Source organism: Furipterus horrens, unplaced genomic scaffold, assembly GCF_987537825.1.
Source record: "Furipterus horrens unplaced genomic scaffold, mFurHor1.1.pri manual_scaffold_3, whole genome shotgun sequence".
Taxonomy (NCBI): Eukaryota; Metazoa; Chordata; class Mammalia; order Chiroptera; family Furipteridae; genus Furipterus; species Furipterus horrens.
The window spans coordinates 26,041,184-26,059,051 of NW_028327173.1; the positions used below are offsets into that span (position 1 = coordinate 26,041,184).

General features: G+C 40.7%; 1 protein-coding gene across 1 annotated transcript in view; it reads left to right on the top strand.

The window, feature by feature from the left end:
• MACF1 (microtubule actin crosslinking factor 1) overlaps nucleotides 1–17,868 on the top strand; it is a 311,616-nt gene that overhangs the window by 118,986 nt on the left and 174,762 nt on the right. The window contains exons 5-6 of the mRNA XM_090269163.1: nucleotides 1,992–2,069; nucleotides 5,791–5,883. Coding sequence (XP_090125289.1) covers nucleotides 1,992–2,069; nucleotides 5,791–5,883 — 171 coding nt within the window. The remainder of the gene's footprint in view (nucleotides 1–1,991; nucleotides 2,070–5,790; nucleotides 5,884–17,868) is intronic.

Below are 17,868 nucleotides of genomic sequence, written 5' to 3' on the forward strand. Positions count from 1 at the left end.
GCTGGCAGGCACTGCAAGACCACCCGAGAGTCTGAGGTTTTCCAGGTCTCCAGTAGCTCAGTTACCAATTGCCTTCTTTTCTATCCACCTGGGACTTCATGTCCCAAAGAAAGTGGTTAAAACTAATTGCGTCCCTGGCCACTGTTAGATGATCCTGAAGTGGGAATTATTTTGCTCATCTGAGAGTGTGGTTGGCACAGAAAGGATAATGGTGTTTGGAGGTGTCAAGTCCTTTTGAGACCTGGAGACTCATAGCTTTCTTGTGGCCTTGCTGTGTTGCCTGAGTCCAGATTGCAGATTGTGGAAAGTTTAATTGATAGCATGACAATTAATTGCTTATCTAGACTAACTGGTAGGTACTCTATCTCCACCTCTCTAGCCTCATCCCACACAATGCATTTGTTTTCAAAATAGTCTGTTGTTTGCAAATGACTCACTGCATGGAGATTCTCTGCCTTGGTCAGTGGTATCTGGTTGCTGTAGAGGACAGAGAGTTAACTTGCATGCTCTTAAGATTATTTATTTTTGGTGGGGAGTACATACATGTAAATTTTAGGGTGTGTGGAAGGGGCATTTCCTGCTTGCAGGCCCTAAATTATAGCCCATGATCTTTCTCCAGAAATAGGGATTAGACAATACTCCCATTCCCTGTCCTCTTAAAGTTGTCTTTTCACTTCATCGATCTCCCTTCTCTTGGCTTTAGAATATTCTGTTTCACAGGCTCTGCCATTCTTAAGCCACACAAACAACAATTTAGCTGAAATGATTGAGAAGAAGTTCCTGCTAAAAAGATTTTTTCCTAAACCTTTGACTTAAGAAGTTGCCCAGAGAGGCCTCAGCATCCTTGTACATTATCCTAGTTTGGGAGCGTTGCTTAGAAGTGTTGGGGGGTCACCCAGAGAACTGCCTCTACCCTTCTCTTTCCACCTGTTGGGTCACTTTTTGCTCAATTCAACTTGAGGGAAGGTTTTGTTTGCAAGTGCCCACCAACAAAGCTACTTGATATTTTATTAGCCTTTAATTAGTACCAGTTTGACATTTACAAATGAACTGGGTATATCTAGTGAGAGTGATGTTTTAGTCCCAATTTTAGGAGGATAAAAGCAACATTGGAATGTGAGCAGGAGAATCCGTTCAGAAGTAGATAGCCATCTCTGCATGTACTCGTTGGGCAAACAGACTTTGTGTACCTTTGGATGGATACTTGTTGAGCTATGGTATGGATAGGGCACCAGAGGCACTGGATGGAGATGGGCTCCTCTTCTGTGCCTTGTGTGACATCTAGGATTAAGGGACTAGCAGAAAATACCTTTTTGAGGGTTATCACGTTGAACATCCCTCCATCATTAAGGTTTTGTTAGCTCTGGGTGTTTTATATGGGGGTAAAGGGTAGCTTTCCTGCATGGACACCCATCTTCCTGGAAAATAGGTTTCTTCCTGATTTTTGCCTCTCATTTTGGATTTTTTAAACTTCTTTATTGAGCATACGTAACTCCTCATTCCATAGTTCACAGTTAGCTACCTCTGGCTTCTTTTGCCAGGTTTGCAATAAGGTTGGCTCTGTCCATTCCTGTGCAATATGCAATTTGCACTTTCTACTCGTCCTTTATAATAGCATTTAACTTTGATTTTAGAAGCCATTGAGCTGAAGTCCTCATCCCCCTTAATCTGACATCTGTCATCAGGTTCTGCCATGTAGGACTACAGAAGAACCTGTAGAGAAGCTGTGGCACTGGTTCAGCATTAGCGGTCAGAATGTGCTATGTGTTTATGGGAATTACAGTGGTAAGCTAGGCCTTTTGGAAGCCTACGAGGGCATAGTGACACAAGCAGGTCCTGCCATTGAAGGGTGCTTTACGTAATGCTTTCACGCCTGGCTTCAGCCATGAGGAACTTTTTGTGGTCTTACGGTCTTTGAAATGAAAATGGAAAGTGGTGTGCATGGGTAATTAGTGTAGCTAAAATTAACACCCCCTTTTTTTTGTTTACAGCCCCGGGAGAAGGGCAGGATGCGATTTCATAGGCTGCAGAATGTGCAGATTGCCCTGGACTTCCTCAAGCGGCGAAAGGTAAGATTATCCCATGGGTTCCTCATCCAGCCAGGAAATGCTGGCGTTTGGTTCCTGTTTAGGGAAGCTCTCAGTGCCCCTAGTAAGCCCTCAGTAATTGCTAAATCTGACTGACCCAGTTCTGACTCTTACTTGCTAGTGAGCAATAGCAATTGTATTATGGTTGGACAAATCCTTATATAGAGTTTGTGACTTTCCTGAGAGGGAGAGTGTTAACAGAGAGAGTTAGATGCTAAAGATTAAATTATGTAGACCCACCTTAGATGGAGGTCAAAAAGAAGATGAAATGTAAACCAGCAAAGAAGATGGAATAGGTCCAGCACCCAGGGCAAGGGAAAACCGGAGTGCCACCTTATCATGAACATCAGATGAGAGGGTGATATCACTTCAGGTGTGAGGAGACGGTCTTAGCTGTTGAACATTGGTGACTTAAGAGAACAGTTTTAATAGAGCAGAAAAGTGTTTAGAGTATATTAGACCTGGATATAGGAAGAGAAAAATAAGTTTATTGCTCTCTACACAAGGAAGGAAGATAGCAACACATTTTTGGATATAGGAGGAGAAGCCACGGAAAATGAGAGTGAGGAGAATTAAGAGATGTAGAATGTTAAGACCTAGAGATACCTTAGAGATCTAGTAGCCCAGGTTTTTCATTTACAGTATTCCCTCACTTATCACGGGTATAACGTTCCAGACCCCCCCGCCCCCGCGAAGTAGGAATCTTACATTTGTTCTACACTCTTAAACCTACATAACTTTAACAATGTACGTATACAGTACCGCAAAATCCTGTGATATAGTGAAAAATCCACGATAAATAATTAAATATATTTTTTGTTTGCTTTTTTGCATATCTCCTTTTTTTATTTTCTTGCAGCTTAATTGAGATACAATTGAAATACAATATAGTGCACACAATTTGATGGTTATTTAATATTTTTTTAAATCCCACAATACAGTGAGGCTGTGATAAGTGAACCGCGATATAGCGAGGGACTACTGTATAGCTGAGGAAACTGAGATCTAGATAGGTGAAAGGACCTGCTCCAATCACAGAACAAGTTAGAGCGAAGCTGGGTCTCGAACCCAGGTCTCCTGACATGTAGTTTAATGCTCCTTTTCTTCATACTGTTTTTGGTGCACCATCCTTCTTCCTTTTGATTCCTAATTGATGGAACCAAGTCCAGGGATTGAGGGATGAGATCCACAGCACAGCCTGTGTGGTTCTCTTTGAGAAGAAAAGAAAAATGCCTCTCTTCTGAGATACGGGGAAAGGAAGGACAGATAAAGATACAGAGATGGTTTGTGGTGGAGAGGAAGATGGATGAGGGTGTCAGGGAATTCATCTGCATAGAGAGAGAGCTGTATGAAAAAGATTTGGGGTAGCTGCAGTTCCTAGGCAGCAGCAGGGGTCAAGAGAACATCAAATGGTATGCATATTTTTGGAGTTCATTTTTTGTCACTCTTATCAGCGATTCTCATTAACTTGGGAAGTTTCCTTTCTGTGTGCTCCCCTAGCAGTTCACTTCTAATACAGTGCTTATCATGTTGTTCTCTGTCTGTTCAAATGCACTTAGGCCCTGTGAGGACAGGGAACATGATCTCACTTAACATTTTTATCTTCATCACTTGTCGTAAAAATGGTCCATGCTCAGCACTTCATAACATGTGTTGAAATAAATTGATAAATGAAGAGTAGTAGGAGAGTCGGAGGCTGAAGTGTGTAGGGTACTGGAGAAAGCAACACCGAAATGTCTGTGTATAGAGTTAGAGGAAACCGGAGCGGGCTTTAATGAGCAAGGTAAATGGAGAGGAATTGATTAGCTAGAAGTCTAAATAAGGACCGAGAGTAGATTTGGTTACTATGGTAGAATGAAAATGTGGGCAGGCAAGAACAATGGACTCGGAGAAGGGCAGCGAGAGCTCTAGAACAGTTCTTCGTAATGGTGGAGTCCAAGTCGTAGCTGCGCAGGTGTCGTCCAAAGCAGAGAGAAAATGAAAGTCATCGGAGTTGAGAAGGCAGATGCATTGTGCAGGTAGGGTGATATCTGGGTCATTGAGATGGGTGCTAAAATTGCCAAGAAAGGTGGTAGAAGGGCAGCTCTCCAATCCCCAGAGGGTGACTGAGATATAGAAAAGAGGAAGAGCTTGCACAGGTGTCTGAGTCGTTCATCCTGTTTTAACAAAAATATCACAGACTGGGTGACTTATAAACAACAGACATTTATTTCTCACAGTTCTGGAGGCTGGGAAGTCCATGATCAAGGCAGATTCAGTGTCTGGTGTGGTCCTGGTTCAGAGATGGCTGTCTTTTAGCTGTGTCCTAACATGATGGAAGGGGCAAAGGAGCTCTCATGGGGTCTCTTACATAAGGGCACTAATCCCATTCCTGAGAGCTCCATCCTTATAACCTCATCACCCCTAAAATGTCCCACCCCCAATACTATCAGATTGGGTATTAGGACTTAACATGCATTTTGGAGGGACACAAGCATTCAGTCTATAGTACTGGTCACTGTTAGTATAAGGAAAAGTGAGGCTTCTGTTTGAGGTCACTGGGGTTCGTTAGAGACATGCAAATTTCAGTTCAGTTGAAGAGATAAAGGGAAGGCAGCTAAAGGACAGTTTGCCACAATAGAACAGGAGCTCCGGGAGGGTTTGACAGAAGAGGCTCACAGGGGTTGAGGTGGCAGTAGGCTGATTTTCCTGGGCCACTGTTGGTTTTAGCACTGAAAGTCCCACATCCTAGGAAACCCCTCAGTTTCCAGCTCACGGGGACAGTGGTCACCCTAGCAGGGGACAGCCTGTGTGTCTGCACATTGTGTTGTTGGAGTGAGATTTTAGGGGTAAAAGAGATGCTGTGGGAGTAATGAGCGGGTGGGGATGGCGTATCTGTGACAAAGTGGATGGAAGTGGAGGCTGGAGCAGGCCAAAAAGTAATGAGAGAGGAGAGGCACTCTTCTCCCCCCCCCCCCCCACCTTAATAAAAGAAAAAAGGGCCGTGATGACTTAATAACAAAGCAGCTCACAATACCATGTGCTTGCAAGGTAGCTTTGCTGCTGGGAATATAAAAATGGTACAGTCACGCTGGAGATACTTTTGCAATTTCTTATAAAGCTAAACATATACCATATGACCAGCAATCTCACTCCTAGGAATTCACGCTAGAGAAATGAAAACATATGCTCACAAAAAAGCCTGTACACGTATATAGGGGCTTTATGCATAATTGCTCCAAGAAACACCCCCAATGTTCTTTAATGGATGAATGGTTAAAGACAATATAGTGTATTGATACAGTGAAAGATTGCTCAGCAATGAAAGGAACAAACTATTGACACATGCAACGACTTGGGTGAGGATCTCGAGGGCATTGTCTTGAGTGACAAAAAAAAAAAGGCCAGTATCAAAGGATTACATACTGTATAATTCCGTTTATATGACATTCTGGAAAAAGTAAAACTGGGACCAGATCAGTGGTTACTGTGAATTAGGGGTGGGGACAAGATCTGACTATGAAGAGGCTACCTGGGTCGCCTTTTTTGGTGTGATGGAACTGTTCTGTTATCCTGATTGTGGTGGTAATTACACAAGTCAATACATGTGTTAAAACTCATAGAACTTAACTGTATATAAATCAATTTAACTATATATAAATTAAGAAAACATAAAAATGAAATCAAAAGTCACAGACCTCTGAGACCAGCCTTTCTTTTTCAGGTGAAGCTAGTGAATATTCGCAATGATGACATTACAGATGGCAACCCCAAGCTGACCCTGGGCCTGATCTGGACCATTATCCTGCACTTCCAGGTAGGGTCTGTGAAGTTTAGGGTCCCTGTTGCTTGGTTTGGACATGGCCTAGAAAGAACTAGAACTTGCACTGCCTTCCACAGGCACACTGAGTCTTCCTTCTCTGTATTTGGCAGTGAACAAGGGTAAGAGTGGGAGTTGGACATGAAGATAAGGATTTGCCTGGAGATAAAGCTGCTCCATAATGGGTGGGACTTTTCACTTGTTTTGCTTGGCCTTGGCATTGGCAGTCTGGTTATTAGACGTCTGCTCACCTGAGTCAAACTGGCGCTTTAGGTACTCAGAGTATGAGGGGTGGGAAAGATGTTGGTTGTGATGCCTTAAAAGGGTGGAGTGAAGGCTTAGAATCCCTGCTTTGATGTAGACTTGTCTGTAATGATCTTAAAACAAGCCTGGTTAATTGTAGCGCTGTCTCAGTCATTTGGGCTGCTGTAATGAAATAGCATCATAAGTCGGGTGGTGTAAACATCAGACGTTTATTTTTCATAGTTCTGGAAGTTGGAAATCTGAGATCAGGGTGCTGTATGGTTGGGGTCTTGGTGAGGGCCCTCTTCCTAGTTATGTCCTCACATGACCTGTTTCCTTGGTGCATGTATGCAAAGAAAGAGATCTTGTGTTTCTTTTTCTTTTTATGATGGCATTAATTCCATTACAGGGTCTCTACTCTCATGACCTCATCTAACTATAATTACCTCCCAAATGCCCCATCTTCAATATGAATTTTGAGGGAACACATTCATTCCATGGCAAGCACCTTAGTAGCTGGGTTTGTATATGTGTTTGTAAGCACAACCTTGTAGCATTAGTCACACCCAAGAGCAGTGGCGTCCTGGTATTGTTCACGTAGTCACATGGCCTTCATAAGAAGGCTAATATAATCCTTTTCTACTAAACACAGCCCCATCTTTATAAAAAGACTGTTTTGAGTCACTTTAGCACAACTAAGCAAAGATGTTTCTCAGACAGCTTTCCCATACCCAGTCGCTGTACAGGAGGCTGATAGATTAGAGAGAGCACTTGTTGGGCAGGTGGGAAAAGAAGGCTAATAATATTTCAAGGCACTGACTGACTCCAGGGGCTGAGGCCGCTATGATGTCTTACTTGGGGAGTTAGTACCACCTGCTGGTTGAAGGCAGAACAGCAGGTGTGCCAGAATTCCTAAGAACCTGAGACAATTCTGACAGGTTAGGGATTACATATTTCTTGGGGCTCTGTTTGGAGCTAGTGCTGGCAGTTGACAGCGTGTGTAGGCTTAGGAAAGTATGGAGGTAATATGTGTTCTTGTGGAACCGAGAGGTGACCTCAGGCATGCTTTGGATATAGGAATAACCAGCAACATGAACTTGGCAAGGTGTTACTTTGCAGGGTGAGAACAGGAACTTTGTTGAGTTTTCCTCAAGGACTAGAGTTATCCTTTTAGAACTCTTATGAACAGAGGAGTTTTTTAAAAAGAGAAATTGTATTTTTACCAGAAGCCTCCTCTCACTGTTAATGCCCAATGTTAGTCTCATAGGTGTGAGGTAAAAGGAATCTGTCCACTGTGTGTATTTATCCCAGTGGTTCTCAGCCTTCCTAATGCCGCGATCCTTTAATACAGTTCCTCATGTTGTAGTGACCCCCAACCATAACTAAAGCATAGTCATTAATCACAAAAACAATATGTAATTATATATGTGTTTTCCCATGGTCTTAGATGACCCCTGTGAAAGGGTTGTTCGACCCCCAAAAGGGGCCGCGACCCACAGGTTGAGAACCGCTGATTTACCCGGACTACAGCTAACTCTCTTTATGAAGGAAACTCAGGGGCCAAGGAATCAAAGCCAAATTGGTTAATTAAAACATTGCTGGGACAGAAGAGATAGGGTAATGCAGCTGTTCTTATTCTGAAGAGCTCCATCAGGAATAGTTTTCTCTCTCTCTCTTTAAAAATTTGTTATGAAAAATTTCAAACACTTACAAAAATAGAGAAAATGGTACCAAGAACTTTCCTAGCTCAACAATTATCAACTTGTGGCCAATATTATTTCTTCTATATCCTGATTCACTTCTTAAACCCCAGTAGGTTAATTCAAAAGAAATCCCATACTTCATATAATTTCATCTGGACATATTTAACTATGTATCTCTGGAACATATTCTTTTTTTATTTTTAATTTTTAACAAATATTTTATTTATTAATTTTTAGAGAAATGGGAAGGGAAGCAGACAGAGAAGGAGGAAAACATTTTGTGTGAGAGATTGGTTGCCTCTCACACGCCCCCAGCTGGGGACCCAGCCTGCAACCCAGGCATGTGCCCTGACTAGGAATTGAACCAGCAACCCTTCAGTTCACAGGTCAGTGCTCAATCCACTGAGCCACACCAGCCAGGGCAGACACTTTTTTTAAGCAAACCACAATATTTATAGTGACATAACAATTAATAATTTCTTAAAATCAAATATCTGATCAGTGTTCAGATTTCCCCAGTTATCTTATTTTTTAAAAAAAGGTTTGTTTGGATCAGAATTCAAACAAGGTTCACATATTGCATTAAATTTCCCTCTCCATCTTCTTGCAATTTGTTGAAGAAATCAGGTCTTTTGTCCTATAAGATTTATAAAGATACTGATGGCATCTCTGTCATGTCTTCTAACAGTGTCCTCTATTCCTCTATTGTAGCGACTGCAGATTGGTGGTTTAGAGCTAGACCTGAAGCTCAGTCACATTCGGGTTCCTTTGGCGGGGTACAAGGGTGGTAGTGTTGTGTTATATACTTTCATTGCTGTACATCAGGAGGCACATAATGTGTGTTGTCTCTCTTTTTAAGATGGTAAGATTGATTAGTGGGGTCAGGTGTGATCAGCCTGATTGACCCGTTCTTCATTCCCTGTTAGCTCTTCACCTAATAATTTCAGCAGCTACTGATCATCGTTGCTAGTTCCATTATTTCATTAGAAGTTGCAAAATGGTGATAGTGATACTCCAATTCTATAATTTCTTTTTTTTTTAATTTTTTTTATTTTTGGTTTTTCAATTACAGTTGTCCCCTTTTCCCCCAATTTCTCTCCCTCACCCAGCCCACCCCCTCTCCCGCCATCATATCCCTCCCCGTTGTCTATGTCCATGAGTCATTTATACGGGTTCTTTGACTAGACCCTTCCCTTACTTATCCCCCTTCTCTCCCTCTCCCCTCCCCCCTATTGACTGCTATTCTGCTCTTTGTTCTATTTAGTTCCTTTGTTTGTGTTGTTCTTTAGTTTCCTGTATTAGGTGATATCATATGGTGTTTTTCTTTCTTTGCCTGGCTTATTTCACTAAGCATAATTCTCTCTAGTTCCATCCATGTTGTTGCAAATGGCAGGAGTTCCTTCTTTCTTTCTGCTACATAGTATTCCATTGTGTAAATGTACCACAGTTTTTTGATCCACTCATCCACAGATGGGCACTTAGGCTGTTTCCAGCACTTAGCTATTGTAAACAGTGCTGCAATGAACACAGGGGTGCTTAAGTTCTTTTGAATTGGTGTTTCAAGATTCTTCGGGTATAATCCTAGTAGTGGAGTCGCTGGTTCAAAAGGCAGTTCCATTTTTAATCTTTTGAGGTAATTCCATACTGTTTTCCATAGTGGCTGCACCAGTCTGCATTCCCACCAACAGTGCAGTAGGGTTCCCGTTTCTCCACATCCTCGCCAGCACTTGTTGCTTGTTGATTTGTTGATGATGGCCATTCTGACTGGTGTAAAATGGTATCTCATTGTGGTTTTTATTTGTATCTCCCTGATGGCTAATGATGTTGAGCATTTTTTCATGTGTCTATGGACCTTCTGTATGTCCTCTTCGGAGAAGTGTTTGTTCAGGTCCCTTGCCCATTTTTTAATTGGGTTGTTTGTTTTCTTGATGTTGAGTCATATAAGCTCTTTATATATTTTGGAAATCAGTCCCCTGTCTGTGATGTCATTGGCAAATATGTTTTCCCGTATGGTTGGTTTCCTTTTCATCTTGCTGATGTTTTCTTTTGCTGAGCAGAAACTCTTTAGTTTGATGTAATCCCATTTATTTATTTTTTCCTTTATTTCTCTTGCTTTAGGAGATGTATCCATGAAGAAATTGTTACATGAGATATCTGATATTTTCTTGCCTATGTTTTCCTCTAGGACTTTTATGGTGTCACAGCTTACATTTAAGTCTTTGATCCATCTTGAGTTTATTCTCGTGTGTGGTGTAAGTTGGTGGTCTAGTTTCATTTTTTTGCAGGTCCCTATCCAGTTCTCCCAGCACCATTTGTTAAAGTATAATTTCTTTATTATTTGGCTGCAGTACTTCTATAAAGAAGAACTTCAACTTATTAATTACCCTGAAAGATAGCTCTGTGAGAGAGGTAAGATGAAAAGGTGAATACTCCCAACTTTCCCTGTTTACAAGTTCTCAGAATAATTAGTTCCCTGAGAGTCTCCAGAGGTGACCAATGGAAGTTTTTTTTGTTTAATCCCCCCACCCCCCAGTAGTAGTATGACTCATGAATTTTTTTAAACAGGCTTAAATGTGTTTCAATTACATACAGCAGCTATTATTCTTTTTAACACTCAAATAGCTTCTTCATCAGCCAATAATAGCCTTTTCAAGTTGAGACTCTGAGTCCTTTGGCATGACCCCCATACTCTTTGATAATTTCCTTCTTTTCTCTTGAGATGAGATGTTCCAGACTCTTTGTACTTATATTTATTTCCTGTCCCAGACCTGAAATTAGCAATTTCTCAAAGGAGTTCTAATTCTTTATTGACAGTCTGAGTGCTACTGGTGGGTCATCATTTCTGGGCTTTTTCTCTAGACAGAGTTGTCAATATTGTATTTTCTTTTATCTTTTTTAAAAAAAGATTTTATTTATTTATTTTTAGAGAGAGAGGAAAGGAGGGAGAAAGAGAGGGAGAGAAACATCATTGTGTAGTTGCTTCTTATGCACCCCCAACTGGGGACCTGGCCCACCACCCAGACGTGTGCCCTGACTGGAAATCAAACTGACTTACCCTTTGGTTCATAGGCCGGCACTCAACCCACTGAGCCACACCAACCAGGGCTGTATTTTTCTTTAAAAAAAAAAAAAAGTCATGAATTTATACTATTTCTAATTCAAACTTAGAATTACAGAATTTTATTTAACTTCTTTGACTTTATACAGGGGTGGCAAAAGTAGATTTACAGTTGTGAGTACACTAAACACAGAGTTAATAAAACTTTTGTAATAATCGTAACATGCATGTCTTTTTCCATATGAACAAGTGTAAATCTACTTTTGCCGTATTTGTATTTTTCTTTTTCTTAGGCTGAAAATCTTGATCCTAAACACAGAATACATCACATATTTCCCTTTCCTTACTCATAGGTACACATAATGTCTGTGAAACCACATATATTTTATGTATTTGCATCAAAATAACAGTAACAATATGATTACTAAGAAGTTTATGATTTCTTTGCAGGTCCTTTTGTCCTTAGTGTATATTTCCTAAGGCTGTCCAAATAATTGTATTTTAAAGTCATTTGAAATAATTTTTCTCTGTGTTGTTAAGCAACCAATTCAATACATAATTAGGTTCATTTGTTTTTATTTGCTTTTAGTTCTTAGGGATTGTTTTTTCCCTTTCAATTTTATTTTTTATTATAGAGATTATACGTTTACATTATTTCAAAGGGAAATTTTAAAAAGTGAGTGGGAGGTGTATTCAGAGAATTCTCGTGTCCATCTTGCTCCCTCCATCCTGATTCTTCCCTTTCCCTATAGTTAGTTAACTTTTTAAAAACATTTTTTTGGTTATCATTCTGTTGTTTTATTTTAGGAAAATATATATTTTTTAAAAACTTTATTAAGGTGTATTTTACATAATATAAAATTGGCCCATTTGCATTGTATATTTTAATGATTTTTATGAGTTGTACCACAGTCACCATAATCCAGTTTTAGAGCATTTTCATCATCCTAGGATAATCCCTCTTGCTCACTTACGGTTTTCTATTCACATTCCCAGCCTCAAGCAACCATGGATCTATTTTATGTCTCTTTAGATTTGCTTATTCTGGACATTTTGCCTAAATGGAATCATATAATATGTGATATTTTGTATTTGGCTTCTTTTACTTAGCATAATATCTTTGAGGTTCATCCGTGTTGTAGTGTGTATCAGTACTTCATACTTTTTTATTGCTGAGTAGTATTCTGTTATATAGATAGACCATATATTTTGTCAGTTCAGCAGTTGATGGACATTTGTCTTGTTATTTTTTCACTATTATTGATAATGTTGATATGAATATTTGAGTACTCATCAGGGTGGATGTATGTTTTCATTTCTCTTGGATATATTCCTAGGAGTGGAATTGCTGGGTTGTATGCTAAGTTTTATGTATAACTTTTTAGGAAACTCCCGGACTGTCTTCCAAAGCGGTGTATTGTTTTAAATTCTCACCATTTTTTAAAAAGATTTTATTTTTATTAATTTTAAAGAGAGGAGAGGGGAGGGAGAAAGAGAGAAACATTGATGTGAGAGAGAAACAGATTGATTGCCTCTTGTATGCACCCCAACCAGGGACCAGGCCCGCAACCCAGGCGTGTACCCTGACCGGCAATTGAACCAGGGATGTTTTATGTTTTGCCTTGCAGGATGATGCTCAGCCAACTGAGCCACACTGGTCAGGGCTCCCACCATTAATGTCTGAGGGTTCTTGTTTCTCTGCATCTTCACCAACATTTGTTGTCTGTCCTTTAGATTTTGGTTTTTGTTTGCAGGAAAATGTTTTCTTTAACTGAATTCCACAACATTTACTGAGGACCAGCTATGAACCAGATCTTAGGTAGAGTTAGTGGGAGAAAGAAAATTGAACTAGACACAATAAATCCAGTTCAACTATATAAATCAAAGGAATGACAAGAGACATATTATAAAATAACTTGATAGAAATTTAAAGAATCAGGGAGGTGCCCTGGCTGGTGTGGCTCAGTGAATTGAGCATCGGCCTGTGAACCAAAGGGTGGTCAGTTTGATTCCCAGTCAGGACACATGCCTGGGTTACGGGCCTGGGCCCACGTTGCGGGCATCTGAGAGCCAACCACACATTGATGTTTCTCTTCCTTTCTTTCTTCCTCCCTTCCCCTCTCTCTAAAAATAAATAAATACAATTTTTAAAAAAGAATCAGGGAGGTATGGGAGAGGGAGGTGGAATATAACATACACTTGGTAATTAATGGATTCTATAACTTCCAGGGCTTTCAACCTAGCCCACTGTTCTTTGCTCTGGAAGATATAAACAGCTCTGGCTTTGTCTTCTGCATGCATATTTGCTACCTGCTTTTCTCTTTGCTGTTTTAGCATAGCAGAATGTTTATTTTGTCTGCTTGTAGAGGGAAGCTTTGCTGCCAGAGTATTTTCCCAGATGTAACTAAGTGCTAATTCCTTTCTTGGCTATTTTTGAAGTCTTGGTGTTTGCTTATAGTATTAGCTAAGTTGTTTGGGAGTGTGGGAAAAGTTTTTCTGTATGGAAAGCTTTTGGTTGGCTAAGAAAGGATTATATAAAGTCTCCAATCTCCTTGTCTTGCTTCGGATAGAGTGTGATATGTATAATATCTTGCTAGTTATGTGTCATGTGGTTTTCAAGTCTTTTGTTATGGAGCGTCTGTAAGCTGTTTTGACCAAGAATATGTGCTACATAAAGCAAAATAGAAATGCAGACTAGAACTATCAAATGTTAGGGGATCAGTGAAATAGTCATTCTAATTGAACTCTGTTACTGGTGCTAATGAAGTAGAACAGTGCTGTAGATATAGGTCATGGCTGTCATATCAAGGGAGTATTCAATTGTAGGAGAGGCTGTTCTAGATCAAAAATTTGCTACTAATGAAACTGGTATTGATAACTTCATAAAGAGATTTATAGTTTCCAAGTGTTTTTTAACACACATTAAAAAGATACGTGCTAAGTGGTAGGGATTCTTTTAAGTTTTTAGTTATGAAAATTTCAAGTACTCAGAGAAGTATAGAACACATCTTCATGTGTGTTAGTCACCTTCAAAATTAAACTGATATTAATATTTTTGTTATATTTGCTTCAGAGTTTTTTCTCTTTCTCTTTAAAGAAATAAAACATTTCAGATATAGCCAGTTTTCTTGCTTTCTCTGATAATTCAATACTGTCTTGAAGTCGATGTATACTATTCCCATATACGCTTTTGTACTTTTATGGTGGAAGAGGTATTCATAAACAATATGTGCCATTGTTTGGATGTTTTTGTATTGGACACAAAGAGTATCTTCTACATATCCTTTTTTAAATCTAAATTTTGGTTTTGAGGTTTATTCATGTTAATAAAGGAGGACCTGACTTGTTCATCTTCAGCAGTTTCCATGGACTGTAATGTGAGTGGAGCCCCTGCAGCTGTGCAACAGCTATTATTTGCAGGCTATTATTTAATTGCATGAAGAAAGCATTCATTCCTGCAGCTAACATCTGTGTACATGTGTCCTGGTGCATATAGGTAAGAGAGTGTTTTGGGTAGATATCTGGACTGTAATTGGTGGGTTTACACATTCTTATATTTTGCCAAATTACTCTCAGAAGCACTATGTGACTTAAGAGTGTTGTATTGGACGACACCTGCTACTGTTTATTAACATGTTTATTTGTGTATGGATCCCTGCACTAGGATACAAGCTTAATAACAGAAGGAATTTTGTCTCTTTTGATGTCTTCTTTGGCTGGCATGGAACAGACAATAAATATTTGTTAAGTGAATGGATATTTTATGAATTTGATCTCAAAGCAGTGTGGTAGGGTAGACCAGAGAAATGGACCGTGATGTCTGTTTCCCTCTGTGCATTTGTTGATGAGCAAACACACACAGAGACAAACGGACTTTTTGGGTTACACATCCAGATACTAGTAATAGCAGTTGTCTTTTGGTTTTCTCCAAGCCAGTTTTAAGGTACTTGTTAGAATTTATGGATTTTCTAAAAGATAAGTTCTTGAAAGTCAGAATTTGATGAAATTAGTTTTCCATCTCTCAGTTGTTTATTAAATACTAGTGTATATCTAGCATTCTGAAATTTAGAAACCTCTGGGAGTTCAGATCACATGTGATCTGTTAAAAATTTTTTTATCGTATTTTTTCCCATTACCATTTAGTCTTCTCATTCCTGTCCCCCTGCCCCAAGCGTGATTTTAGCTGGGTAGACTTGAGGTGCACGTTTTTGTGTAGTTCATAGAGATGAGGCACCATTCACATTTGTGGAATGAAAGAGTTTGCTCTTTGACCCCAGAGTCTCACTCTGGCTGTCTTTGTGGGACACCTATGGAGAGTAAACAGTTAATGAGAAAAAGCCAAAAGAGAAGACAGGAAGAATGGGTAGGCCCTGAAAGTGCTTTCCTAGAAGGCAGCAGACCACTTGTTAAGAGTTCAGGCTAAATGAGAAAAAGACCCAGGGAAAAGTCTGGGTGATCAGTGTTAACTTAGTTAAATAGTGGAAGCAGAGCTCCTGCAAAGAAAAAGAAGCACCCAAACTTTGGACCTTGGAATATACCTTTTTCTGTAGAGCCTAGTCAAGAAAAAGTGTATATTAGGACCCTGGTGGTGGTGGAGTGTCTCATACCTTTTAGCTCCAGTAATAAATGGGAAAAAGGGGATTTACTGTAGACCAGGCACTGAGCCCAGCACTTTATAGACATTATCTCACTCACCCTATCTACAGCCCCATTAAGTAGGTGGCAGTATTCATACCTTCGTATCGTATCGGCAGCCGTCCGTCTCGAGAGACGATGGTGTAGCTTCTTAAGAGTCTATCTGCACCGCCGAAAATGGCTGTGCAGTCCGACTCGGGAGTGACACGGTATCTGTCTCCTCCCGTGTTGAATTGACATCTTGCGATGACGCTGGAGTGTCCTCTCCAGTGAAGCTGAAGCTACAGAGCCTGGGCAGGGTGATATGGAGGGTCTGCTGTTGCCCATGCAGCAGACCCCCCCTCTCTTCGCAGCTGAAGGGTCCAAGGGAAAGACGGAGTCAATACAGCTTGGCTTCAGGTGCGCCGCAGGAGTTGCCGGTGTTGACCACAACGTCAAACCGCCTTAGGGACTCCGGCTCCGGATTTTCTGTCGGGGTTTACTCCCTTAGCCTTTCCCCTGAAGAGGTATGCCGCAAGGCAGCGGAGGTTTTTTGGAGTCAGAGTTTTCCTTCTCTGATGTGCCCTGACTGGAAGATCGAACCAGCGACACTTAGCTCGCAGGCCGACGCTCAATCCACTGAGCCAAACCAGCCAGGGGGTTATTCATACCTTACAGGTAAGGAAACTGAATCACTTAGCAAGTTAACAGAGCTGGAATTTGAACCTGGGCCTACCTTACTAAAATCTCTCCACTCCTTTCCTAGACCAGTTTTTCTTTGGAGCAAAAGGATATAAAGGCCTGGTCTGTCTGACATATGCAGATGTTTAAAAAAGAAAATGATCCCAGAAGTAAATATGCTCGATTCTGTCAGGCTTTTCAGAAAAACCCTGCAGCAGCAGCAATCATATTAAACAGCTGTCTTTCTTGGCCCTGATTCGATCACTTTCAGAAATTTGGTGTGCTTATATTTCATGAATAAAACTCAAGCTTAGGCCTTAGGGAGAGTATGCATCTTAAAAGTTCCAGTTCTCTTCATTGAAGGAATGAAGGCCTGGTGCCTGCCTAGAGAATTATATTGGAATGTCATATTTTTGCCGTTACATGATTTCCAGTAGTCTGATAAAGTGTCAGTCCCGTGCTATTCTCCTTGTCTTGTTTCTTGCTGCGGTTTATGATGGCATACGATGGTGCTGCAGCTTTGCAGTCAGCCTCAGGCAAAGGCTTCGGGGAGAGACTCCGCCTGCAGCTGTGGGGAGGTCGGGGCATCAGCAGGGTCTCAGAAGTGGTCGTGTAGAACCGGTTGATTTAGGGCTTCTTATTGCTCTCCTTTTGTGCAGGGCAGTTTTCAAGTTTCCAGGAAAAGTAGGTAGGGCCATACTGATAGAAGTCTTTAGGGCTGACATAGCTAGAGCCAGGCAGCCTATTTCTCCCTCCTGTGTGGACTGGGATCCTTTTGGTACAGACTAAAGAGCTTTAACCAAAAGGAAACTCATATAACCTCTTTCCTTCCGCTCCACTCGGAGCCCTTTGGGTTGTGGTGGTATCTCACCTGTCAGACACTGTGCTTGAAATGCTGGTGGGCAAATCCCATCGACATGACAGGGCAACTTTGGAATTAACTTCTTAGACCTGTTCTTTGACTTCCTCTCTTATTGCAGTTTCCCTTCCTTACTCCCAAATAGCAAGTGTTACCTCTTTGTTTGAGTCCTTGGTCCAAGCAAGTCTAGTTGCCAATTTAGAACAGTGGGGAATCTTCCTGTTTTACTTAACTGAGTGCAGACTTCCATCCCTGCATGTTCGAAGCTAGTGCGACATGGGGCTGAAACGAAAAGTCTTAAACAGGAGTTCATGTTGTGGCTCTGCCACTTACTAGCCGTATAACCTTGAGCAAGCTAATCAACTTTCTTAATCCCCCATTTCTTTATCTGTCAAATATAAATAGTTTTGACCTTTTATGGTTACTGTGAGAATTAAATGAAATAATCCATAGCCTAGCACAGGGCTTAGCACATAACAAACGCTACAGTAGTGTTAGCTCTAGGTAGCAGCAGCAGCTACTGTTGTCACATGTCTCAGCAGAGATGCTGCCTTTCTGCTGTGTTTGGAAGTGGTGCCCAGCCCCACTGGGTTTTCCCTGTGTGTCGTTGATCAGCAGATTTAACAGGTCCCCCCCCCGCCCCCCCCCCCCTCAATAAATGCTGCAAGAGGAAAGCCTCTCATTACTTAACTGAGATTTAGGCTCTAGCCTCTCTTAGGTTATAATTTGATTAAAATAATTTCATTTCTGACCTGAAAAAACAGAGAATATATTTATCTTGCATGATATTCTCTTATGGACACCTTGGTACAACAATTGAAATC